The sequence below is a fragment of the Phascolarctos cinereus genome, unplaced genomic scaffold (assembly GCF_003287225.1).
Source record: "Phascolarctos cinereus isolate Bilbo 61053 unplaced genomic scaffold, phaCin_HiC Scaffold_1;HRSCAF=81, whole genome shotgun sequence".
Classification (NCBI taxonomy): domain Eukaryota; kingdom Metazoa; phylum Chordata; class Mammalia; order Diprotodontia; family Phascolarctidae; genus Phascolarctos; species Phascolarctos cinereus.
The window spans coordinates 209,465,091-209,490,987 of NW_027555514.1; the positions used below are offsets into that span (position 1 = coordinate 209,465,091).

General features: G+C 41.3%; 1 protein-coding gene across 1 annotated transcript in view; it reads right to left on the reverse strand.

The window, feature by feature from the left end:
* The window catches only part of VDR (vitamin D receptor), an 89,812-nt gene that overhangs the window by 52,583 nt on the left and 11,332 nt on the right, over positions 1–25,897 (reverse strand). Inside the window, 2 exon segments of the mRNA XM_020977191.2 lie at positions 4,526–4,679; positions 8,676–8,758. Coding sequence (XP_020832850.1) covers positions 4,526–4,668 — 143 coding nt within the window. The 5' untranslated portion in view covers positions 4,669–4,679; positions 8,676–8,758.

The following is a 25,897-nucleotide window of genomic DNA, read 5'->3' on the forward strand; positions in this document are numbered from 1 at the left end:
GGAAGCAAATTTGGTTTTACAGGTATCACTTAGATATAGTGAGATGAAACCCATGTCTGGACTATGGCTCTGGATGGGTTTACTTCATCTTCTTTCCAAAGAAACAAACTAGGTTAAAGGGGGTGGAGTGTGGACAGTGAGTGGGTAAGGGCAGCAATATATTTTAATAAGGTATCCTCAAGTGAGGCAATCCAAGAACCGGAGTAATGAAGGAAAGTACTTGGGTAGAAGTCAAAGAAGGATGGAACAGAAGTGATTTATAGACCACCTGAACAGAGAAAAAATAGATCAGGAGCTTAGTTAACACTGCAAATCCAGCTCAAAGGCAGAAAAAGCAACTTCAATTATCCTGATATCTGCGAGGGCTCCATCTTTCTATGCCAAAAGAAGAGATGCCAACAACTTCTTAATTTTCTAGAGTGGTAATTTCATCCTTCAGAAGACAGAGGAACAAACAAGGGTAACTCTGTTCTGGATCTGATTCTTACTAAAAGCGAGAAACTCCCTTTGTTGGGGTGGAAATAATGGGAACCCTGGAAGAAGTGACTATTCACTTCCAGGGTTTTGACAGAAAGGAGAAAATCCAGGCACAGTGTGACATGTAATCTAGATGTGAGGAAAGGAGATTTTAAATGGTTCAGAGGAAAGATAGTTAGGATGCTATGGACTAAAATGATTCAGGGGAAGTCAGCCCAAGAAGGATGAGTGATACTTAAAAATAAAATTCTGAAGACAAAGAGGAACAATTCCAATGAGGAGGAATAAAAGGGATTTGTCTGAAGGCATTTGATATGGATATGTAAGAAACTCAATAATCAACTTAGGTTTTAAAAGAAAATGTACCAAAAGATGGAAGCAAGACCAGTTAACAGATGATAATGATAGTCCTGAAAAATAATGTCAGGGCACTGAAGCCCAGAGTGAGCAGAGCAGGCAAGGGAAGTTAAGGACAAAAGAAAAAATTAAAATAAAAAATACACAGATCGATCAATTGATTGGTAGGTAGATATACACACAGCTGTTTTGGGAGAAAAAGGAAGGAGGAGAAACAACGAATATCGAAGAAAGCACAGGATCTTTGCTTGGGGGAGTGGTGGAAATGGGGCAGTGATAAATAACAGAGAAAAAGCAAAACTGCTTCATTTTTATTTTGCTCCTGTTTTCTCTTCCAATGTTAATGATCTTTGTACTGTAAATGATAGAACAACAACAAATGACCATCAAGGAGTCTATAGGAAGATATGCAAGTAATAGCAGTTAATTGCCTTCAATGAATTCAGTCACTTGGCCCAAATGAACTATATCAGATAATAATGATGAAGAGAAGGAAAGTTAACGTTCATACGGTACTCTAAAATTTTCAAAGAGCTTCACGCGTGTTCTTTCATTTTAGTTTCATAATCCTGTCCCCCGTTTTATAGATGAGGAAGCTGGCGCTGAGAGAGATTTAAGCAACTTGCTTGATAACACAGCCAGTAAGTGTCTGAAGCAGGATTTGAATTCAGGTCTTCCTGATTCCAAGTCTAGTGCTCTATCTGCTGTGCCACCTCACTGTTCCTGAAAGATGCACAAAAAAACCCCCAAACCAAACCAAAACAAACAAACAAAAAACCCTGACAGATGGGACTTGCTGAGCTTCTGTCAGTGATATCTGAAAGATCATAGAAAATGAAAAGAGGTGCCACAAGATTGGAGGAGGGCAGTAGTGTCTTGGAGGAAGAGAACAGAGCCCACAAACAGAACAGAATCAGTTAGCTTGACTTCAGTTCCTGGTTGGCAAATACGTGGAAAGGGAATTAGTGATTAAGAAGAATCACCATGGCCTCGTCAAGAATCCGTCATGCCAGACTAATCTCACTTCCTTTTTGGGGGCAGGATTACTAAACTAGTAGATAGGGGGAAATGCTGTGTTTATTTAGACCATTTAGCAATGGTCTTGATCAAGTATCCCACACTTTGTGGAGAAGATGGAGAGGAGATGGGGATGACAATGCAATTAAATAAATTCAGGACTGGTTGGATTGTTGGACCCAAAGAGTAGTCATTATTGGTTCAATGTGAATGTGGCAAGAAGTTTCCAAAGAAGCACTTTAAAGAACTGTACCAAAAAAAGAACTGTACCTTATGATATTTAGCTTTTTAAAATAAGTTACTTGGATAAAAGCATCATTGGCATAGTCCTCAGTTGTGCAAATGACAAAAATCCAGGATGCATAGCTAACTCATGGGATGCAAAAAAGTCAGGATGCAAAAAGATCTTGACAGACTAGAGCACTGGGTTAAATCTAAGAAGATAAAGTTCACTAGAGAGAAATGCCAAGTTTTGCACTTTTGTACAAAATAATCAGTTTCACAAATATAAGATTGGGAAGGTATGGTTTGTGGCTGTTGTTATTGTTGAGCTGTTTCAGGTGTGTCTGACTCCCTGTGACCCCATTTGGGGTTTTCTTGCAAAGATACTGGAGTGGTTTGCCATTTCCTTCTCCAGCTCATTTTACAGATGAGCAACTAGGGCAAACTAGGTTAAGTGACTTGCCCAGGGTCACACAGCTAGTAAGTGTCTTGAGGCCAGATTTTAACTCAGGTTCTCCTGACTCCAGAGCTGGTGCTCTATTCATTCACTGTGTTGAGAGTAGTTATTTTGAAAAAGACCTAGAAATTTTAATGGGCTGCAAGTACAATATGAGTCAGCAGTAGAATGCAGCAGCCAAAAAAGCTGATTTGATCTTGAGCTGTATTAAGTGAAATATAGCTTCCAGGAATAGAGAAGTGATAGTCCTACTGTTCTCTGCCCTTGGAAGACTTGTCTGGAGTAGTGTGTTCATTTCTGGGCACCCCAATTGAAAAAAGACATTCATAAGCTGGAAAGAGTACAGTCAAGGGCAGGCCGGATAATGCAGGACCAAGTCCATGTCATTGGTGGACCAGTTAAAGGAACTGTGGATGTTTAGCCTGAAGAACAGAAGCCTCAAGCTGGGGCATGTCTTCAAGTATCTGAAGAGCTGTCATGCAGAAGAGGGATTTGACATTTCTATTTGTCCACAGAGAACAGAAACCGTACCAACAGGTGAAAGATGCAAAGAGGTAAACTTAGGCTTGATATCATGAAAAACTTCCTAACAAGACTGTTCCTACCAAAGTGCAACGGAGCTGCCTGGGGGACTTGTGGGCTGCCCTTCCTTGGGGGTCTTCAAACAGAGACTGAATGAACATTCATTAGGCATGTTAAGGTGGGGATTCCTTTCATGGATGAGTTGAACTACATGGTCCCTAAGATGCCTTCTCTCAAATTCCGAATTTCTATGATCCTTCCTTTCTCCCAAAAAATCTGCTCCAAATCATATTGCTTTCTAGTTTCCTGTTCTGCCACCACCACATCAATAATTCTTCAATAATTTCTCTCTCTTCTCTTCTCAACTACTGCCTCTCAACTCCCATTCTCTTGGCTCTGGCTGGATCTATCTTACTGTTCTTCCTACCTCCTTTTCTATGGAGAGAGCTAAAGATGTTGACCCTGATCAAAAACTTCTGCAGACAGAAAATTATAGAATTTTAGAGTTGGAAGGAATCCATGGACTCATGTGTCCACCTGGCCTTGTGAGTCTAGCGCCCTCATCTGATTATCTGCCTCTCTAATTATCTGGACATTCCTGAGGCATAGAGATAGGCAGAACCTAGGGGAGACGGGTAAAGACGGATATGAGCACAGAAGGGATACTGGGACTCCTGATTACAGTAACTCACATTTACATAATGCTTTAGGTTTTACAAAGCTCTTTCCTCGCAGCAACCCTGTGGGTTAGGCATGACAAGTGTTATTCCCAGTACCTAGCAAAGTGCCTGGTATACAGTGACTGATTAATAATCGCTTGTTGCTATTGTAGCATTGCATTGTTTTCTAGTTATGGTGTTTTAGCTTTTGAGTATCACAGCTTAGAAGTATAGGATTTGGAGCTAGAAATAATCCTAGAGGTCATCTTGTCCAACCCCCTCATTTTACAGATGAGGAAACATCTTCAGAAAAGCTACATGACTTGCCCATAGTCACCTAGCTACTAGCTACATGTCAGGACTCTTCAATGGCAAGGAGCAAGCTACTGACACAAGGTTTGACACTCTTCCCTATGTGGCACTGTCGTATGGCCATAAGTTGGGTTACGTGGGTAGATGAACTTGAGCATCAAGTTCCCAGGCTGTGATAAGCTTCCTGCTCCCCTCAGTTTGTTTATGCTTATCAGGAGAGGAAACAGTCAACTTCACACAGCCTGGGCCATTGGTGGTAGTGGTTACGTATAAAGCTGGATATCTAGGTGGAAGACCTAGAGAAGGAACCTCTGGGACTCTTCACAAATGTCAGCCATTGAGCCCCAAGAACAAGAAGCCAGGAGAATTTGGTGATGGAGACCTTATCGCCCTACCAATCCCCCTAGCCAATTCCACAGCAGCCAAGATGAGAGGATTACCATCAAGAAGAGCTCATTACCACTCTCCCCCTCTAACGAACAGCTTGTGTTAAGTAATTTACCTGAAGAAGCCCTTGCAGCCTTCACAAGTCATGGCATTGAAGTGGAAGCCAGTAGCGCGATCCCCACACACCCCACAGATCCGAGGCACATTTCGGTCAAAATCATCACAGCTGGGATCAGCAAAGGAAGTACTAGCTGCCATTTCTACTGTTCCTGCAAAGGTAATACATAGTTCAGGGCCCACTCTAGAGTCAAAGACAAAGCTAATTGTGGTCCTCCATTCTCTCCCCTAAACCTACTGGACATCACGGAGAATGTGGTGTACCATCAGAGGGTAGATATGGCCTCTCTTCACCATCCCTTGATTGTCTCTATACTATCTTGGCCCTTACTACAAACCCATGTTCCTGAGGCCCTGTGAATAGGCTCTTAGCACCTAGGTTGCTAATATGTTGCCCTTGCTAGGGCCCTTTCACTTTCTGACATAGCTGTGTAGAGGCATGCAACTTCCATGGAAGATAGTGAGTCCCCAGGAAGGGGGAGGGTCTTCAGAATAGTCAAGAGTAATCCATCTTGTCCAATGGCACCCAAAGAGGAGAATAAATCTCCAGTATTTTGTTACATGTTCAGTGGACAAAGCCTTGTTACTTTGTTGACTTGGGTAGGGAGGAAGGAGGCCAGACCCATGTGTTTCCTTCCAGATGTAGCTATGATTAATCACACACATCCAAGAAACTCAAAATCGACTCTCAAATTAAATGGTTATGTGTAGGACAGGGAGGTAAAAGAGGGAATGACCTTAAGAAACTACCCCAAGGGAAGAGGGTATACTGGCATCTAAGGGAGCAGGAGGAAGTCTGTCATCTGATAGTTTTCTTGTTTAATTATTCTTTAATGTTTCTATTTTTTAATATGATTAATGATGCTAATTATTTCCATAATGTTGAATCATCCTTGCATCCCTGGTATAAAGCCAACTTGATTAGAGAGAGTAACTTTTTGGGTTACATTGGTGTAATCTTTTAATGAGAATTTTATCTTTTAAATTTTAATTACTCTTTACTAATGAGATTGGTCTCTGCTGCTCTTTATTTGTTTTATCTTTCCCTGGTTTACATATTAGGACTATACCTCACAAAAGGAATTTTGTAGAGTTTTTTGGTTTCTCGGTGGCTAAGAATAATTTGTGTAGTAGAGGCATTGATTATTTTTTAAAAGTTTTATAGAATCATGTGTGTGTGTGTGTGTGTGTGTGTGTGTGTGTGTGTGTGTGTGTGTGTGTGTGCAATTGGGGTTGATTAAGTGACTTGCCTCAAGTCGCACAGCTAGTAAGTGTTATGTGTCTGAGCCAGATTTGAATTCAGGTCCTCCTGACTCCACGGCTAGTGCTCTGTGCCACCTAGCTTTCCTGATAGAATCCTCTTGTGAACCTGTCTGGGTTTAGAGTTTTTATAACCACATATTCCCCACACACATACTTTTCCCCACCAGGCATTTCCTTTTCAACTAGAACAATTTCCTTTTCTGAAAATGAATTATGAAAATAACTCATTAGTTATAACTAATGAGATCTCTATTTGACACTGAGTTTGTTAGGGTTTTTTTCATACTGTGTGTAGATAATTCTCTGTTTCTTTTGAGTTCTCATTTTTGCTGTCATATAACGGTATAGGCTCTAAATAATTCTTTTTATTTCTTCTCTACCAGTTGTGATTCCACTTGTTCACCTTGTTCATTTTTTTAGTTAATTTGATTTTTCTTTCTCTTCTTTTTAATTAGGTTGGTTAAAGGCTTAGTGCTTTTGTTAGTTTCTTCAAAGAACCAGATTTTAGTCTTGTCTATCAGCTCTTTAGTCTTTTTAAACATTTTATTTCTCATCTAATTTTCAATTTTGTGCTTCTTTATAGGATCATAGATATTGTGCTGGAAGGGATATTGGAGGTCATCTGGTCCAACTCACTCTTTTTATAGATGAAGAAATTGAGGCAGAGAGAAGTGACTTGCCTAGGGCCACAAAACTAATAAAGTTTCCAAGGAAGAATTTGAATTTGTTTTCCTCACTCTAATCTCTTGTATTCACAGTGTCATTTAGCTGCCTCTATTTTTTAGTTTATTAATTTTTAAAGTTGCATATTCAGTTCATTAATCCTCTCTTTTCCTAATCTTTTAACATGTTTTCATGAATGCAATTTTTCTTCTGAGGACTGCTTTAGCAGCATCCCAGAAATTTTGATATATTGACTCATCATTATCATTTTTTTTCTCTATACCAATTGTTTCTATAAGTTGTTCTTTGACTCACTCATTGTTCAGGAAGTTGTTATTAAGATTCCAGTTAGGTCTGCATTTTTTGTATTTAGGTCTGTGTTTGCTTTTTCTCCTTGTAGTTGAATTGCTATTTCTGTTGTGTTATGATCTATATAAGATGTGTTTAGAATTTGTTTTATTACACATATTTATAATTTTGCCTTAATATATGGCTTGCTTTTGTAAAGGTGTCATGCGATATTTATCTTACTTAATGCTTGTTCAGAATATACAATAAGCCTTTCAGGTATAACTTTTCTAACAGTTTGTCCCATTCTATATTTTTCTGTTTTGTTTATCTTTGTTAGATGTGCTCAGCTCTGACAGAGGCACATTGACATCTCCTACTATTATTGCATTTCTATTTATATCTTTTGGAAATGCAATGAACTTTTCCTTTATGAACTTAGATGCTATGACATTTAGTATATATACATTTAATATTAGTATTTAATCATAATGTAATTCCTTGTTTTTCTCTGTTGATGTTGTCAATTTCTATTTTTGGTCCACCTGATAGCATAATTACAACTCCTGCTTTTTTCAATTCATTCAATGCATCATTGTGTTATTTCAGCCTCTCATTTTATTTTTGTATGTCTTTACTTTTTAGGTGTATAATTTTTTTTATACAACAAATTGTGGAGTTTGGCTTTCTAGTCCATTCTGTCACTCTCTTTCATTTTGTTGCACGGTAGTCCATTTACATTTAAAATTATGAGTGTTAGGCTTGTGTAATTATTTTTGCTAACTAGGTTTCTATATTGATGAGGGGTAAAATTACTGTGCTGAAAGGAACATTAGAGGTCATCTGGTCCAACCCTCTCCTTTTACAGATGTTGAAACTGGGGCAGAGAGAAGTTAAGTGACTTGCTCAGGGTCACAGAGGTAGCAAAATATCCAAGGTGGAATTTGAACTTTTCTTCCTGACTTCAACCCCAACATTCTATCCTATTAAATTCTATTCTATAAAATTACTATTTTAAACTTCTTTGGTTATTAAATTTTGATGCCCTGAAACAAAACTCTAATCAGGCCATCCTACTTATAACTCTGTACCAGCCTCTTGAAGGGTTTCATGACAGGTGAGTTTGAGACAGGGAAGAAGGGTCAGTCATTTTTCTGCCTGATTGATCCTACTGGGCCCAAGGACATCCTTGGGCTCATCCTTACCCCTAGCCTAAGTCAATATTCCCCACTGACCAGCTCAACCTCTGTTTTCTCCTTAAAAACAGTCAACAAGATGCCTTAGGAGTTTCTTTCCTACTAAGCACATAGGGAGGAATTACTGGTTCAACTGGAGCAGATACAACAAGCTAGATCCAGGTCCATTTCTGATGGCAGATCCTAGAATTTCTTTCTTGATGTCACTGATGGGTAGGTCCACATGTTGGCCTGAGGGGTGGGATGTGGGGAAAACAGGAAAGTGTGGGGCGGAGGAAATAGAATTAAAGTTGAGTAGGGTTAGGGATCCCTGCTCTAGGAAAACAGCATCTTTTCTCTCTACCTAAGCCATTATATACCATGTTAATTCAGCTGTAATTGGTAACTTGCTTGATGGTTATTTGTTGAATTGAATGAATGTCTCTAGAGATGGTGGCCTCTTAGAGGAGTCTCTAGTCCTTAATAACAGATTTGTTCTGTGAAGTTTGGATTCAATGAAAGGGCGGCACTTGAGGACCTAAAAGGCCACATGTGGCCTTGAGGCCACAGGTTCCCCACCCCTGGCCTAGAGAAAGGAGCTAAACATATGAGTAAGAAACTCACAAACAAGTAAAGGAACCAAATATATGAGTAAGAAAGTATGCAAAACTGCACGAATCAGAACTCCTCGATCTCAGTTTTCTCCTATGCAGATCCAGCCATTCTCTTAGGACCAGTGAGAAGGAAAGAAGCACCCACCTGGAAGAGCAGGGTAATAGAAGTAGATGTGGGAGGTACAATAGGAAGAACTCTCTTCCAGAATGTCTTGGGCAGAGAAGATTCTGAAATAAAGAAGGGAAAAATCATCATTTGGAGTTATGTCCCTACTTCAACCTCAGCCCACAGTCCCAATTCCTTATGGGGTCCTACTACATAGTTGAGGAGCTCTCTAAAGGGAGTAATAAAATAACATTAATAACTTACATTCACATAAAACTTTTAAAGTTTGCAAAATGCTGCACATACATTATCTCTTTTGATCCTCACAAAAATCCTATAAGGTCAGTTCTACAGGTATTATTACTTCATTTTACAGATGAGGAAACTGAGGCCCAGATAGGCTAATAAGTATCAGAAGTAGGCTTTGAACCTAGGTCTGTCTTGACTCTAATGATTTCACTGCCACAATGCCTTTAATGTAAGATGTTCTAGAGCAACCAATCATTAAATTTTTTTAGGCACTTAAATTTTACTAAGTTATAAGGATACAAAGAAAGGGGAAATCAGTCCTTGTTCTCAAGAGGCTTATATTCCAAAGGGGGAAACAAGTTGCAGATCGATATAAAAGGTACAAAGTATATGGAACATAACCTTAGAAGGAAGTCTCTAACAGCTTGGAGAACTGGGAAAGGCTTGCAGATCAGGGGCCTATAACTTTAAAAAAGTATTCTGTTCTTCCATTCTGCCACTTTTAGGAAAATGGAGTCAAAGAGCAGTAGGTAGTGTTTCTCCTACATCCAAGGATGGGGGTGGTGACCACAGAGTGGCATGATAGCAGCAGCTAGTACATGTACAACTTCAAATTGGCCCCAGTGTCATCTTTGCTGCCCCCTGACCCTTCATACAGAGGGAACTAAAGGCAGGAATAGCTTTTCTGTAGAAATAGTATCAGCAGCCCTCCACCCTAGGCTGAATACCTAGGGACAGCAGTCTAGCATCTCTGAGGTACTATTTTCATCACCATGCAGGCACAGAGTGCTCACCACACGGACGACACACAGCACTTTCTGCCCAGACACTCTGAGGGCTTCACAGCATTAAGCACAGTACCCGACATTCGAGAGTTTCATTCTCCCTCCCGCCTACAATGCCTACTTGTATCATCCAGAGTTAAGGTCCAGAGTGACTAGAGAAAAGTAGGAGATGTCTAATTTCCTTACGTAATACTAAATACTAAATACCCTAATACTAAACCATTTCCTTCCTCATTTTCTACTGCCAATTCAGGGGTCTTTACAAGCAAACTATCTTTTGCAGCTGGTCACCTCTGTCTCATATAGAAAACCAGAGTCACATATACATAAACTGAAACAGAATGGCAAACCCTGTCTCTCTGGTCTCCTACTGAATAGTTAAGTACATTCCAGAGCTGTGACTGAACCACAAGTGGATCAGCCAGTATAATTCAACTGACCAGAGACTGGGGTCAGCCTAGCCAAGGCAGCCAGAGCTGTGAGCAAAGATTCCCTTCTCTCATTCCCACCACAATGCGCATGTGAACATCCTTTCCCCTGGAACACCCAGTACCACAGAGGCCCTTCTACTACAGAAAGCACAGAACCCAGCCTTTGGATTGCTCCCTGGGTGCTATGGGCTTCCATCCCTCTCTTCTCTCTGCCTCCCAAGCTGGACACCAGAGAGCAGCTGGGTAAAGTCAGCTGTACAAAGGAAATCAGCCACGGGTGCTTAGGATGAGGAGTGGTAAGTGGTGACATTCAGGGAGCCAGGCCTCCTGCTCTCCAGCTGCTGCTAAAGGTTCCTCGGTGATTTCTCTTCAGAGCCATCAGACTCTGTTGTTATAGGGACTAGAAGTGGATAGAGCTGGAACCGCCACAGTTTAATGCATCAAGTTACTTTTCTTCCCCCCAGACAGGATGATTTATAACACTTTCATCTCCTTCCCTGATACACTTTATCCCTCCAATCCTAGTAAAGAGAAGAAAGGTTCACCTTCCCTTCTCTTATCCACACACATACGCTGACAGGATTACAAACCTGCCTCCGTCTCATCCTTTTGCTCACTGTCACACATACCAGAGAAATATACAGACAGAGGCAGACACTTAGGCCCAAGGGCTGACGAAAGCCATTAAGGGGAGCCTCTTTATGTCTCTGTGACGTTTGTATGTGTGCCTGAATGGAGAAGAGGAAGGCAGCACAGGATTCTACAGACTTTTGGGGTGGGGGAGAGAGGGAAGGGTCTTAGCATTAGAACTGTAAAGTTCCCACGAATAATAATACATATTGCACACTGCCCCACCTTTAAATGGCCTTTAGTACAACAGGGAGCTTGGATGGTCACCTTTTGTTACTGCTGCCCCTCAAATAGAGCTCCATGGGGACCTACTATTGAAGTATGGTGACCAGCAAAATCTGAGCCTTACTGTCTCATTCCCCACCTCTTGGCCATGCCCTCAGGAAGCTCCATTGGAGGCAATTCTCCTCAATTGCCTGCCCCCAAATTCTCCAAATTCCCTTACCCTCACACTGCAGATATTTCTGCAGACATTTCTGTAGAAACTTGTTGGCTCCGTGCTGCCATATTAGCAGAGGGCCAGGACTCTCCAAGGAGGGTATACTCCAGTACTGAGTTGTTGCCTCTATCTAAGATTATAAGAGTCAACACTGGGGACGCAAAAGGAAACACTGTCCATGTGAAAACAACAGATAGCAATAAAAATATTTTTTAAAAAAAAGCTAAAGCTGAACAATAAATGGATGTTGTTGTTGTTGTTGTTATTGTTATTGTTATTGTTCAGTCAGTCATGTCCGACTCTTTGTGACCCCTGGATGGTGTTTTCTTGGCAAAGATACTGGAGTGGTTTGCTCATTTTACAAATGAGGAAACTAAGGCAAACAGGATTAAGTGACTTGCCCAAGGTCACACAGCTAATAAGTGTTTGAGGCCGGATTTAAACTCAGGTCTTCCTGAATCCAAGCCTGGCACTCTATCCATGGAGCCACCTAGCTGCCATGCAAATGGATACCTGCCTCCAAACTCTCTTCTTATTCCTTAGTCAAAGATGTACACCTACTATCATTAACACTTGTCCTCTCCTGATACTCTTTCATTGAGTCAGGAAGCAAATGGAGGGCAGAATAGTCCCCAAGGTCCACTCTTATTCCAAGAACAGGAACACACACATTCTTAATAACAGGGCATGACAAAAACCCTGGGGGATCTCCTCATACTACTTTCACTAATTCCTAAGAAACAGAGTCCCCTTGGGTATCTCCTCCTGGATTGTTCCATGTGAACTATAGGTTGTTCATAGGATCAAAGAACTGCAAGAGACTTTAGAGTTATCCAGTCCAACCCCTTTCTTTCACAGATGAAAAAACTGAAGCCCAAATGAAATGACTCACCCAAGGTCACACAGGCAGTAAATAGCAGTGCCAGGATTCAAACCCAGGCCTCCCTATTCCAAAGCCAGTTCTCTTTCCATTGTAACACATTGCCTAAGGGACAGGACTAGCATAGTAGGTACATCATAAAAAGGTCTCCACATGGCTGTTGCTCACAGACTTCAATCTGGAAGTGACATCAGATGTCACCTAGTTCAAGGTCTCTGCACCAGCTGAGACAATGGAGGGGTGGGGGGAGTGGGGAGAATGCTCCAAGGTAAAGTGATACACATATAGTGCATGTTGAGGATTGGGGTTATGAAGGAAAGTGAGATAGAGACTGTGACAAAGAGAGAGACAGAAAGAAAGATACTGGTGGAAAAGAGGACCAGAAAAGAATGTCAAATAGGATGAAAGACAAGGAATACCAGAATGCATGATCCAGGAGGGACCTTCCTTTCAGTCCTCCGGGCTTTTTAAAATGTTTTTTGTTTGACTATTTGTTTTAAGAGAAAAGGGGAGACCAGATTGCCCATTTAGTAAGGGATTAACCTAATCATTGTGCTGGCCAAGGACATTTTGACAGTAGAAAGCACAGCAAAGTTGCGCGGTGAGAAAGGATGGGTAGAAAAAAATCCACTTACCTCATTTCCTCACCCAGACCCTAGAATCCCTCTATCCCACATTTACCATTCTGAGTACACGGGACATCACACTAACCACTGGGGCTGTCCCCAAAATAACCCTGTCCTGATACTGCAGTACCAGTACCAAATTTACCCGACACCATGATAAGAAAAGTCAGAGGAAAACTACAGTCATGTTGAAAGGGGCAGACAGAACTCCTACTTAAGGTCCAAAAAGGGATATAGGAGGGATAGGGGAGAGGATTAATGAATAGAGAGTACTTCCTCCTCCCCTTTCTGGGTCACGTAAGTGTCAACTTTTGAGGCAGGGAATTCAAATGAGGTACTTGCTGACTCACTGGAATCCCCCAGACTGAGAGAGAGAAGGCCTAAGGTCAAACTGCTGGGCCTCTCTCAAACTGAAGCTACAGTTATAACTTAGATTTAAGGTGTATAGAAAAATTGCAAGGAGAAGCCAGGAAGAGCTAAGTTCTAGTCTTTGGCACTGTGTCAGCTATCTGTCGGCAAGCACTTTTACTGATCCTCAGCTCTCTTATCTATAAAATGAGGGATTAACTAATATCTGACAGAGCTGGTCTAAGGATCAACTTCTTTGGGCCTCAAATATCCTCATGTATAAAATGAGGCAATTAGTCTTGATGGTCTCCAATACGCTTTCCCTCAAATTATACTATTCCACATCATGTTTATTGGATTTAGATATATGTATGAAAGCGCTTTGAAAAAATGGTAAATTTGGAGGCAGCTAGATGGCGCAGTGGATAGAGCACCGGCCCTAGAGTCAGGAAGACCTGAGTTCAAATATGGCCCCAGATATATGATACTCATTAGCCGTGGGACCCTGGGCAAGTAATTTAACCCCAATTGCCTCGCCAAAACAACAACAAAAAACAAAAAGAAACAATGGTAAATTGAAAAGAGATCAGGTTGACAGGCAAGATGGCAAAGTAGTTTTTTTTTTCTTTCCAGAATGCTTAGCAACCCAAAAATCTCAGGAAAAAATTATGCATAATATATGAAACAATAAAACTTTTTTCTATAAGGTGATGGACATTCCACAAGATAAAAAAACTAATGAGATAATATTGAAGGACTTACATATTTAGTGTTCCCATTCAATGTCCCCATGCCCCCTACCATTGCACTCCACCCTCCTGACTTGTCATTCAGGATCCGGCTGTAGGACTCCCTGCCTGGTCCCCTTACTGTATTAACTCATACTGACCTCTCCTTCACCTCTCCAGAGGCAGGAGACACTGCCATTCTTCCCAGCCCCACAAAGAGAGCAGTGGAAAGGTAAGGGTGAGGGGGCAGGGAGGATGCACACAGAGTCATAGCTAAGGGGAAAAAGAGCATTGGCACCTGTGGGAAATGGGGCTTGGAAACCCAGCTGCGATCTGTCCTCCCCAACCAAGCTTACTCTAGCCTGGAACCAGGACATCTCAACATCTTCCAAGACAAAGAAGCTAATGCTAACAAGCACCATCCAATTTGGAGGGGAGGAGAAAAGGAGGCTCTGTGCAGGAGTGGAAGAGGGAGAAACCAAAGAATGAGGAAGGAAACCAGAGGCGAGTGACTAGGAAGACAAGAGGAAGACCACAAGTTCAAGAGAGAAATCTTAAATAAGTTTATCTTCTCTAGGCAGAGAAACCAACCGAGAGGAGCAGAAAGATAGAAAAAAGAGTAAGAAGGAAAAATACAACCCCAAAGAGAGGCCAGAGCTCATTGAATATGTATTCTGCTATGAAGGAAATGGAACCAAAATTACCTGATTGAAAAAAAGAGAATCCTGCAGACTCCTAGTTCAGAGAACAATAGTAAGAAACTCCAGAATGGCTCAAAGGAGAAATAAAAGTTACAAGAAACTGTTAGAAAAGAAATATGAACAGAACTCAGACCTTTCAATAAAGAATTTAAAAACGGAAACAACAGAGTAAGACAAATGGTAAAGTGAGGTGTTTGGTAAATGTGTTGGAGAGAGAAGGAAAAGCATCCCCTGTTAAGTCATTAACAAACAAAAAACTTCTTTATATAAATAAGAAGAAAGCAAGGCAATTTCTTTTTAAGAAGCAGAACAAAATTTACTCCCTGTCTTAAACTGGCACACAGGCAGAACCTGCAATACAATGTTACTCAACCATGTATGTCCTTGTATACCAACTCTGAAAGCACATGTAAGCCCATGTCTTTTTATTAATATTTTCCCTTGGAATCTAATATTGTGACTGCACAATGCCAAAAATATGTATGACTAAGTTTTTAAAACTTTTCATCCAGATATTTTGACATCAGTTTAATTGTTGCTATTCTCTCCTCCTTTTCCCCTCACTTTCTTCACCCCCAAAAATTCTTTCTCAGGAGCAGCTAAAATCTTGCTCCAGGAAAGAAGAGGCAGAAAGTGAACTAAGGGGCATCCTAAGTTGTACCTGCCCAAACAAACTATCTTGCTTTTTTTTTCTTTTGATTTCAACAATTGGAGGAGAAAGACTTGGGGTGACTTCTAAAATTCTAATGTTCTGGGAGAAGTCCAAAGAATATCTTACCTCCACCCTACCACAGTAGGAACCATGGGGTGGGGAGTGGCTATGTGGAACATCTGTAATCCCAACACAGGGGATTCTAGCAGTTCTACTGCCACTGAAACTGCCACTAGGACCAAAATCAGGGCCTTCAGATCTTTAGGTATGTTCAGTATTTGCTGTAGTGGGCTTCATTTTACTGTAAGGTCCTACCTTGATTGGTGCCATCTTATTATAGGAATGAGCAGTTTGGGGTCTTAAGATAACAGGGGACTGATCAACAGGGACCCAGTCCTTCAGGCATGTACAATGTATTTTCCAGCTGACCACCCAGGGAGGGGGCTTGGTGAGCCTGATTCTGGGAATTTGGAATGGAAGGCCTTGCTTTCCATTTGGCAGCACTCGAAAATGGGCATAACTGTTTCCTGTTGATTTTTAAATTGACTACGTGCATATGAAAGGCATGAACAGTAAAGTCAGTATGGCCTAATGGATATACAATGGGCCTTGATTCATGTCCTGCTTCTGATACATATTGGCTGGGTGATCCTGGGCAAGTCACTTAGCCTCTGAGTACTCTAAGCACTAGACTATAAATTGCAGAGAAAGTACTGACCTATCTTAGTCTAGAGGGATTTTTTTAATTGGGAGTTACCTGTATCAAGGAAATTACAGCCCCTCCTCTGCCTGTTATCCCCACTGCCAAAAGGGACAAGGGCAGGTAAAATTTCACTTTCTTTCCTTGGTGGCTGTCAAAGGAGGAAGGGCTTTGGGTTCTGTTTCCTACCAGGACTGTGCCATGGATTCTCATCACTGGACCTTGGGTGAATAAGTGTTGAGACAGAGTGGGCTGGGTCACAACCTTGTGAGCTTTGAAAGGTCGAGTGATAGCAGAAACTATTGCAGCCCCACCACAGGTGAGGAGCCAGCATAGTAACCCCAAGGAGAGACCAGCATGACCTAGCTCAGCAATGAATCAATCAGGTTGCAGTCACCATGTTGTCTAAGAAAGGGAGCAACTCTTTCTGTGGTGGCAAAGAATTAGAAATAGAAGGGATGCCCATTAACTGGGGAATGGCTGAACAAGTTGTGGTATATGAATGTAATGGAATACTATTGTTCCATAAGAAGTGATGAGCAGGCAGATTTCAGAAAAACCTGGAAAGACTTGCATAAACTGATGCTGAGTGAACTGAGCAGAACCAGGAGAACATTGTATACAGTAACAGCCACACTGTGCAATGACACTGTGTTCTTCTCAGCAATGTGATGATCTAAGTCATCCAGAGAAAGAACTATGAAGTCTGAATGCAGATCGAAGCATACTATTTTCTCTTTTTTTGTTGTTTTTTGTTTTTTCTTTCTCATGGTTTTCCCCTTTTGTGCTGATTCTTCTTTCACAACATGACTTAAGAGGAAATATGTTGAATATAATTGTACATATATAGCCTATATCAAATTGCATGCTACCTTGGAAAGGGGGGAAGGGGTAATTTAGAACTCAAAATCTTATAAAAGTGAATGTTGAAAACTAAAAGTTCATTAATTAATTTTAAAAAAGAAAGGGAGCACCTCTTCTATTAACAGTGCCACATCCACAAGTGGACTTGGTAGAAGAATGTTTGTAGCAATCACTTTAAGTTTGAGGAGTCCATTCTCCCCAGGGATTGAGGTGTTAGAAGGGAGATTGTGTCTCAATTTGGAGTAAGGAGAATGTTTTTGTAATTCAGTTCTTGCTGTACCTCATTAACTGGCATTAATTTCTTATTAATGATATTGAGGAAATATCAACTAATTAAATGATCCAAGCAAATAATATTGGGGTAGTAATCACTGGTGATTGTTATGGAAGGCACACTGGAATGGGGGTTCAGGCCAATAGCATTAGAAGATGCCTCAGCTCTTTAGGGTTACATGGCTGAGCTCTGGGGAATCTGACTTGCCAGAGCCTAGAAGTCCTACAATGGGGTCACAGATTTACAACAGACAGCCATGGCAAAAGGGACCTCTGAAATCAAGTTCAAATCCCTCATTTTACAAATGAAGAAAACTCAGGATCAGTTATATGATTTGCCTAAGATCAAGCAAGTGCTAAGCAGCAGATTCAAACCCAAGTCCTCTAATTTAAATTCAATAATCTTTCTAATCCAACAGTATATATTATATAGGCACATATTATACATATTATTATATACAATGTCATATATATGTCACATACGTCATTATATGCATGCATGTATGTGCAACACCCCAACCTGTACTTATGGGTTAGCTCACATACTACCTTGTGTTCTAAGGGTAACCCCATAGGTAGATCACTTCATGTGCTTCCTATTAACAGTCAGTTAATAGAGTCAATTTACTAAAGGTATTTACTCAAATGGCATAGCAAAGAAAGTAGTTACAAAACAGCCTAACCCAAGAGGACCTGATGAGAAGGGGGAGACTAGAAGTTCCTGAAGCCTCTCCCACCAGCCCTACCTACTATATCAGCACTGGCTATTTTGAGGGAAAGGGAGCTAGACTTAGATGGACCTCACTTGCCCTAAGAGAGAGGGATGATGCTGTCAGGCACCTCCATTCAGAAGGCCAGCAGATGAACCAAAGCAGTTACACCTCAAAGGGGCAAAAAATCATAGAACTCTAAGCTAGAGGGAACATTAGAGATTATTTAGTCCGGACCCTTATTTTAAAGATGAAGAAACTGAAAGCCAGAAATTGCTCAAGATCGAGGCAAGAAACAAAGTTTGAACTCTAATCCTGTAATTCTAAATCGAGTACTTCCTTCCTAACACACGCACACTCCACACTCCTGCTACTGAGTGTGATCACTGAACAAAATCACTGACCTTTCAACTGACAGTGAAGTCAGTTTTAACATTATTAAGTTGCTTCCTAAACCTTTATTTGAGCCAAAGGGGCAGGAATAAAGAAGTCCAAGGTGCTGGGTGAGAAGGGTACATGTGGTATGTATACAAACACACACATTTCTTATCTAGAGTGATTGTTCCCGCAAGCTGCTTTTTCCAGTGGAAACTCTGCTGTCAGCTTGGTCAACAAGATTCCCCGGCTGATTACCTTATTCTAGGTAACAGCCTAGGTGGCTGCCCACATCACTGCTCAGGAGAATAGGTGGCAACAAAAACCAGTGAATCATGAGAGCCAGTCACTCACTGAATTATAGACAGGTAAGAATAAAAATAATTTAAGCCAATTTTTACTTTACAGATGAGGAAACATCTAGAGATAAGGTTTGTTTAAGGGAATACAACTGGTTAGTGTCAGACTTCTCTCTGGCAATTCCAGTTCAGAAGCTCAAGCCCCAGTTGAATCAGCATCCAGGAGGTCATGATATATGTATACATGTGTAACACCCCAACCTGTACTCATACACTATCTCACACCAGGCGCTTTCTATTGTCAGCCAATAGACTCAATTAATTCTTATCAAAGGCATTTACTCAAATGGCATTGCAGGAAAAGTAGTTATAAAAAAAATCCCCTCACAGACTTGGGCTGCACTCTCTTACAAATACAATATACATGGGAAGAATGAATTCTGACAGAGTGCAACGGCAGTGAGAGACACCTTTGTGACAAAGGCAACTTGTAACCTCTGGTACTGACAGGGCCTGAAAATTCTCCATCTTCTTGTAAGTCTGCAGATGAGATTCCCAGGGTCTGTTCCTCTCCAAAGTTTGACCCATCTGCCAAGGAGTACCACTCCTTGAGGCAGCTTCCTTCCTCAGGTGACTGGTATCTGCAACTGTTTGACGTGTGTGTCTATGATTCCCATTGCACATAGTTTTCCTTCTGGTTCAGTAGCTCCCTTCAAAGTTACATGGCTAATGTTGGCTAAGGGGAGAAGAAAAAGAAATTCTGTACTCTCCCACTGAAGGGAATCTCTTCTACCAGATAGCTCCTGGCTTGCAAGGGCTCAGAACGCTGAAATTCGTCCAGAGCTTAGCTATTTAAAGTCCCCACAGCAGGAGCTAATTTGTTTGCTCAGCCAATCAAGTTATTTCCATCTTGACTCAAAGAGATGATTCCTTCATAAAAGGATCAGGGTGTACCTACATCTTGTTTATTCATCATAACCTCTTTATATGTGACATCAATTGACCTAGAGTGGGGTGGGCAGAGAATCACATCCCTCTTCCCTTACAAATGTATGGTGTAAAGTAGACCTCACTCCCTGGGGGAGAGAAGCAAATGGAAAGGGGAAAAGTAAAGAGAGACTTAAAAGCTCGATGTAGAATGGCAGATTGAATTAGCCATTCCATTCAGGGATCTCTGCAGAGTAACAATGTAGAAAAAGAGACGGTTCAAATCTCAGCTCTGCTATCGACTATGTACATGACTTTTGATAAGTCACTATTCCTTTCAAGGCTTAAGTTTCTCCATCTGCAAAATGAGGGGGATTGTACTAGATGATCTGTAAAGGTTCCTTCAAATCCCTAAAGTTCTAAGTTTCTATACAAAAGTTCAGAGGAGGACAGGGGGGCCCACCACCAGCCATTTTCATTATGCTTTAGTGTTGGCTCGCTTTTTTTTTTTAATTTGACTGCAGCAAGAAGGCTGGAAAGAAGTTTAATGTACTTGACCTCTTTGTCCTTGGGATGGGATTTCCTGGGACTTTGGAAAACAAATAATAATACCTAGACAGGACTTTAAGTTTTGCAAAGTGTTTTACAAATATCTCATTTTATTTTCACAATAACCCTGTGAGATAGGTGCTGCTATTACCCTCATTTTACAGATGAGGAAATTGAAGCAAAAAGAGGTTAAGTGACTTGCCCAAAGTCATATAGCTAGTAAGTGTCCGGGGACAGATTTGAACTCAGGTCTTCCTAAACTCCAACTCCAGTGTTCTATCCGCTTTGCTGCCTGGTCCAGGGAGCAGGTAGGCAGAAGCTAGGGAACAAGGTTGGTTGTTAAATCCAGTGATTTTGGCAATGAGAAGAAGAAATTAAGGCCACTGTGGAGGAAGGACATTGTAAATATGAGAAAGGAGAAGGTCCAGCCTCCTTTAGCAACCTGTCCTGACTGATGAAAGACCCAGGTCATTACTGTTTGTTATTTGATCTCTTCTTACCCCTGATTTTGACTCTCTTATTCATGTTGTGAAAGTCAGGAAAATTAACTTTCCTCTCTTATTGAATGTAAGCTCTTCGGGGACACAAACTGTTTCACTTTTGTCTTTGTATTCCTAGTGCCTGGCACACAGTAGGTGTTTCATAAATGCTTTTGGTTGATGGAGTCTCTTGGGCTATATTTTCTGGCTAAGGGTCACAATTCTGCAGTCTCTTGTGTATTTCTTATACAATACCCCAGTTTGCTTGATGCTTGGGGACCTCAACCATGCTCCATGAGTGGTAACGCCAGGGGTCCACTTTAACAACTCAAATCTTCTGCCTCAACCTGCATGTTCAGACCTGCTCTGCTGTTTTCTTTTTGTTTCATGATTATTGTGCACAGGATTCTTACATTGGGCAGGTGGTTGGACTAAGGCTCCTTACTTTACCTAGGAGTCAAAGCCTCCTACCTACTTCCCCTTCTCTCTCCTCTGCCTTGATTTGTCTGCCCCTTTTTCTTTCTTCCTACCATCCTCTAGCTATACCAAAAGGCCTCTAGAAGAAGAATCTAGCACCTAAAAAGAGAACAGACAGTGAGTCCTGGAGAGGAGCTGGGGTGGGCAGGAAGTCTGCTCTCCTTAGCCATCCCAACTGCCCCACCCAAAACAAACATTGCTCAGAAAGCCACAGTTCTGCTGAACTGGGAAAAGACTGTGACCACTCCACCCACAAGCTCCAGCTTCCAGGAATCTGGATGCTTTTTTAGGGGAGAGGAGGGTCTGAGCCTTTCCTAACTTCTCCCCTATTTGGCAGAAAACCAAAGGTAAAAAGCTGGACTTTCCCACCACAAGGCAGATAATCAGGACCAAGAATCCCAGGCTCCAACACTATCAACCTTTGGATGCATCCTGTTCAACATCTTTTCTCTCCACTTGTGTTTTAATTCCATACCATACCCTTTCAAGGGTGTCCTGCTTTGTGGATTACTTCTTTTAGCAAAATGTGAGAAATGGCTACTGGAGATTGCCTCAAAAACTTGACAATGTCATTATTTGCCTGGGGCAGGTGTAAAGCTCCAGCTATAGTAGAGTACAGCCCTGAGGACATCAGAGATGGTCATATTGAGGATTCTGCCCATATTCTCCCATGCTAAGCTGATAGAATCAACACCAATGGGGAACTGGGCCATATCCCTCCTAATTCTTATCTATCAATGAAGAAAACAGTCTGAAGCAGTCTTAGTGCAGTTTGACTACAAGTTATCCTCTGAAGGATCCCTGGAATAATAGCCTGTGTATATAGAGTACACTTTGCATCCTAAATAGATCTTTCAGCACTTCTAAGGAAGTTAAAGTTGGGAAAGTTTTCTATAAAACAGCGAAAGCTTCCAAAAGGCCTAATTCATGTTCTATCCTCTCAATCCATTCTGGGCTACAATCTTCACCTGCTAATGAGGGCTGTTATTAAACAACCAAATGCACTAGAGCAGGAGTTCTTAATCTAGGGTCCATGAATAGATTTTCAGGGGGTCCATGAACTTGGGTGGTGAAGAAGACATTTTTGTTTTCCTTAACCTCTAACTGAAATTCAGTATTTCCTTCAATTGTTTAAAAACATTATTCTGAGACGGAATCCATAAGATTTCACCAGACTATCAAAGGAGTCCAGAGGCTTTCCTAGACTCTCAAATGGGTCTATGAGGCACACAAATTTTTTTTTAAAACCTACTCCAGAGGTAAACCGATTTGAGGGGGACTTGCTCCCCGACATGCACCAAGTGGGTAGCTTCTTTGTAAATTGTCAGATATCCCCCAGATCGCTATACCCACAAAAAGGGTAAATAGTGGGAATGCCAGTCACAACAATTACAAACTGAGATTAGCTGCTTCTTTCTAATACATCTGAAGAATTCCTGAAGAGCTGTCCTGGGCTGCTATTCAGTGAAATCAATGCCAACGGATGCTGTCCTGGCCTCCCTGGGAAGCTGCTGAAGACTTTGCCTCTCTCCCACTGCAGCAATAATACTAGTCTACTACTTCATCTTTGAAAGTAGTAATTAATATAGTTTGCTTCCTCCTAGAATTTCCTACTGAGAAAGGACAGTGTGGCACATGGCTCTATCAAGTGGCATTCCAAGGGGCTTAGAGTATCCCTGAGCTGAAAGAAACCCCTTCAAAGGTCATCTTACCTATCTCCCACTTCCAATAAGATTGTCATTCAAACCATTTTGAACAGGTATCTATACTATTTAAATACTTAAAGGAAAGTATAGTCCTTCAGTAAGCCAATTTCATTATTATCTGGGTTTTTTAATCATCATCATTTTAAAATCATGATTAGATTAAAATCATCAGCTAATGAGCATTAATATCTTGAAGCTGAAAATTTTCAATTTCCTTTAAAAGTCATGGTCATTGCCCAATTACCTCCTCCAACTTCAGTTAGCCAGAAGTATCAGAAAGAGCCTGCTCCATAGGAAACACTAACAGCTCCTCCTTGAATAGCTGGAGCCCTACCTAATTTTCCAAGCAGGAGCTGTCTTTAGATTTCTCCCCAAGAAATTCTAAAGTTTCACAAAAAACTGCACAGTAAAGTTCCTTCAGCCTCTGTATAGCTCACAAAGAAGTCCAGAGACCTAGTTGAAACAGGAGAGAGCAAAATTAAAAAAGAAAAAGAAACTCAGTTCGGACAAGCAGGGTAAGTTAAATTACTTTGTTGGAGAAAGCCAAATGCATACGGTAAAAGGTAAAGCAAACAGGAGAGAAGAGGAATAGTTGAGCCACCACAACTTCCTTCAAACTTAGCACCCTGTTCAAGATAGCCAGATATGAGAGTGAGGCATCCTGCAGTGTTTAAAGTCAACACACAGCATAAATCTCCCCAAACCTGCCCTACGGTACTCTCTGTTTCGCCCAGTCTTACCTGCCATTTAATAAGGTCACTTCCTTGTGGCCAGGAATTGCACTGGACAGATGGGACATAAAAATACAAATTGACAAACACACATGCTATGTACAAAGTAATTAAGCAAAGAGTATGAAGCACATGGGTAGCCCTGGTTTCCCAGGTTCCCAATGCTGCTCTGGATACCAGAGACTCAAGCAGACGCTATGCCAGAGCTCACCTTGCTTATGATGTCTATTACTCATTGTCCTTTTACTGCTATCAATTATCCCTTTTATACAAAAGAAAATACAACGGCCACTACATCCTTGTCTGGTATAATTAATGTTGGCTCCAGCAGATATTAGGGGAGAGATTAGGCTCTCTAGAGAGCAGGGATTCTTAACCTAGGGATATATGGATAGATTGGGAGGGGGAGCTTCTGTGAACATGGTTGGGAAAGAAATCTTTTTCTTCCCACTAACTTTGAACTGAAATTTAGAATTTCTTTCAATTATGAATTTTTAAAAATTTTAAACATTGTTCAGAAAAGGAGTTTATTAGGCTTCAACAGACTGCCAAAAGGATCCATGACTCAAAAAAGGTTTAAGAAGCCCTGTTACAGAGGAATGGGGAGCCCATTCCTGGTCCAGTGCACCTGAGATGTGAGAACAAGAGCAGATACCAACTCCATTTGGAAGGCCCAAACACAATATCAAAATAATAACCCTAGGCAAATGCAAATTTCTATAAATAAGAGAGTCTAAAAGCAAAAAAGAATAATTGTATATTTAAGCCATTCAGGCAAAAACAAGCCAAGCATGGGTAGGGGGACATTCAGCTACTTCTCAGGGTACCCATCACTTAGCATATATGGGAACCCAAACTTACAGAAGCACAGAACTAAGGCCCCTTGACGAGGGGAGAGTAGGGGGGCTTCTATGCTATCAGTCAGTCAGTAAATATTCATGAAGTTCCTATTATGTGTTCGGCACTGTGCTAAGTGCTGGAGATACAAAAAGAGGCAAAGACAATCCCTACCCTGAAAAACCTCACAATCTAATGGGATAGACAACTAGCAAACAAGCTATATGTACAAATAAGCTGTATACAGGATAAGTAGGAAATAATTAAGAGAGGGGAGGCACTAGAATTTAGAGAGGTTGAGAAAGGTTTCCTGTGTAGAAGATGGGATTTTAGTTGGGACTTAAAGGAAGCCAGGAAAGGCACCAAGCAGGTGATGAGAAGGGAGGGATTCCAGGCATCAGAGACAGCCAGAGAAAATGCCCAGAGCTGAAGTGTCTTGTTCATAGAACAATCATTTTTTTACCAACATCACTGGATGGAAGAATATGTAAGGTGTAAGAAGATTGGAAAGGCTAGAGGGGGCTAGATTATGGAGGGCTTTGAATGCCAACAGGATTTTGTATTTGCTCCTGCAGACTATAGAAAGCTCAGGGACAGGTAGGTGGTGCAGCGGATAGAGCTCCAGCCTCAGAGTCAGGAGGACCTGAGTTCAAATCCAGCCTTAGACACATGACACTAGCTGTGTGACCCTGGGCAAGTCACTTAACCCCGACTGCCTCACCAAAAAGCAAAAAAAAAAAAATTATAGTAAGCTACTAGATTTTATTGAGCAGGGGACTGACATTATCAGGCCTGTGATTTAGGAAAATCACTTTAGTAACACTCAGCTTTTAGGATACTATTTAGCCTAGCCAGTGGCTACCTTAAATCTCGAAGAGAGGAGTTGGGAGGGTGAAGTCAGAATGGTATACATTTGTCTTAGCTAGTCCATTTAGAGGGGAAGGGCAGGAGAAGGGAATTAGCATTTACATAACACCACCATGTGCCAGGCACTATGCTAATCACTTTTTATAAATATTATCTCATTTGATCTTCACAATAACCCTGTGATGTAGGTGCACATATCGCCATTCTACAGTTGAGGAAACTAAGGCAAACAGAGGTTAAGTGACTTGCCCAGGTCACACATCTAGTCTGAGGCTGGGTGTGATATGAGGGTCTTTCTGACTCCAGGTCTAGTGCTCTATCCGCTGTACCATCAGCTATCTCTAAAGTCCAGGTGGAAAGAAGTGGAAAGCGGTGGATGGTGGGAGGGGGATGTATTTGGTAGCAGAGCAGATGGCAAGTTATCTGCATTCAGTAGGTCTCCATTGGCCTGATGGCTGCCTGGGTAGGAAGGAAAGCAGGTCAGTTGGGTACACTAAGTTAGGGGAGTTCTCACTCACTAGTCGGGATAGCAACAAAGAAGAAGCCCAAAGCTTAGTGGAACAACTCCATGATGGGGGGAGAACAGACAGGGAGAATCAGCAAAAGGGCCGATAGCAAAATTCCCATGCTGACTAGGTGAGGTATGTGTCATTAATAAACTATAATTCATTGTCAAGCTGACTATAACTTATCTCAATCATATCCTGGTCCTTCAAAACCTATTCACAATTCAAGCACCAGTCAACTGCTTGCCTACCCCTTTCCCTGGAGGCTTACCCAATTATTATCAAGTGGATAGGGCTTCACACTAAGTTGTTTTGTTTTGGGTTTTGTTTGTTTTGGTTAGGATTTTTGGCCCAATTTCTCTGGGAAGGTCTGAATCTTGGCTTACTACCTGTGTGAATTTGATCAGGATACTTCGAGCTCTGTGAGCCTCATTTTCCTCATTTGTAAGATAAAAGGGCTGGTCCTGATGACCTACAAGTAAGTCATCTATA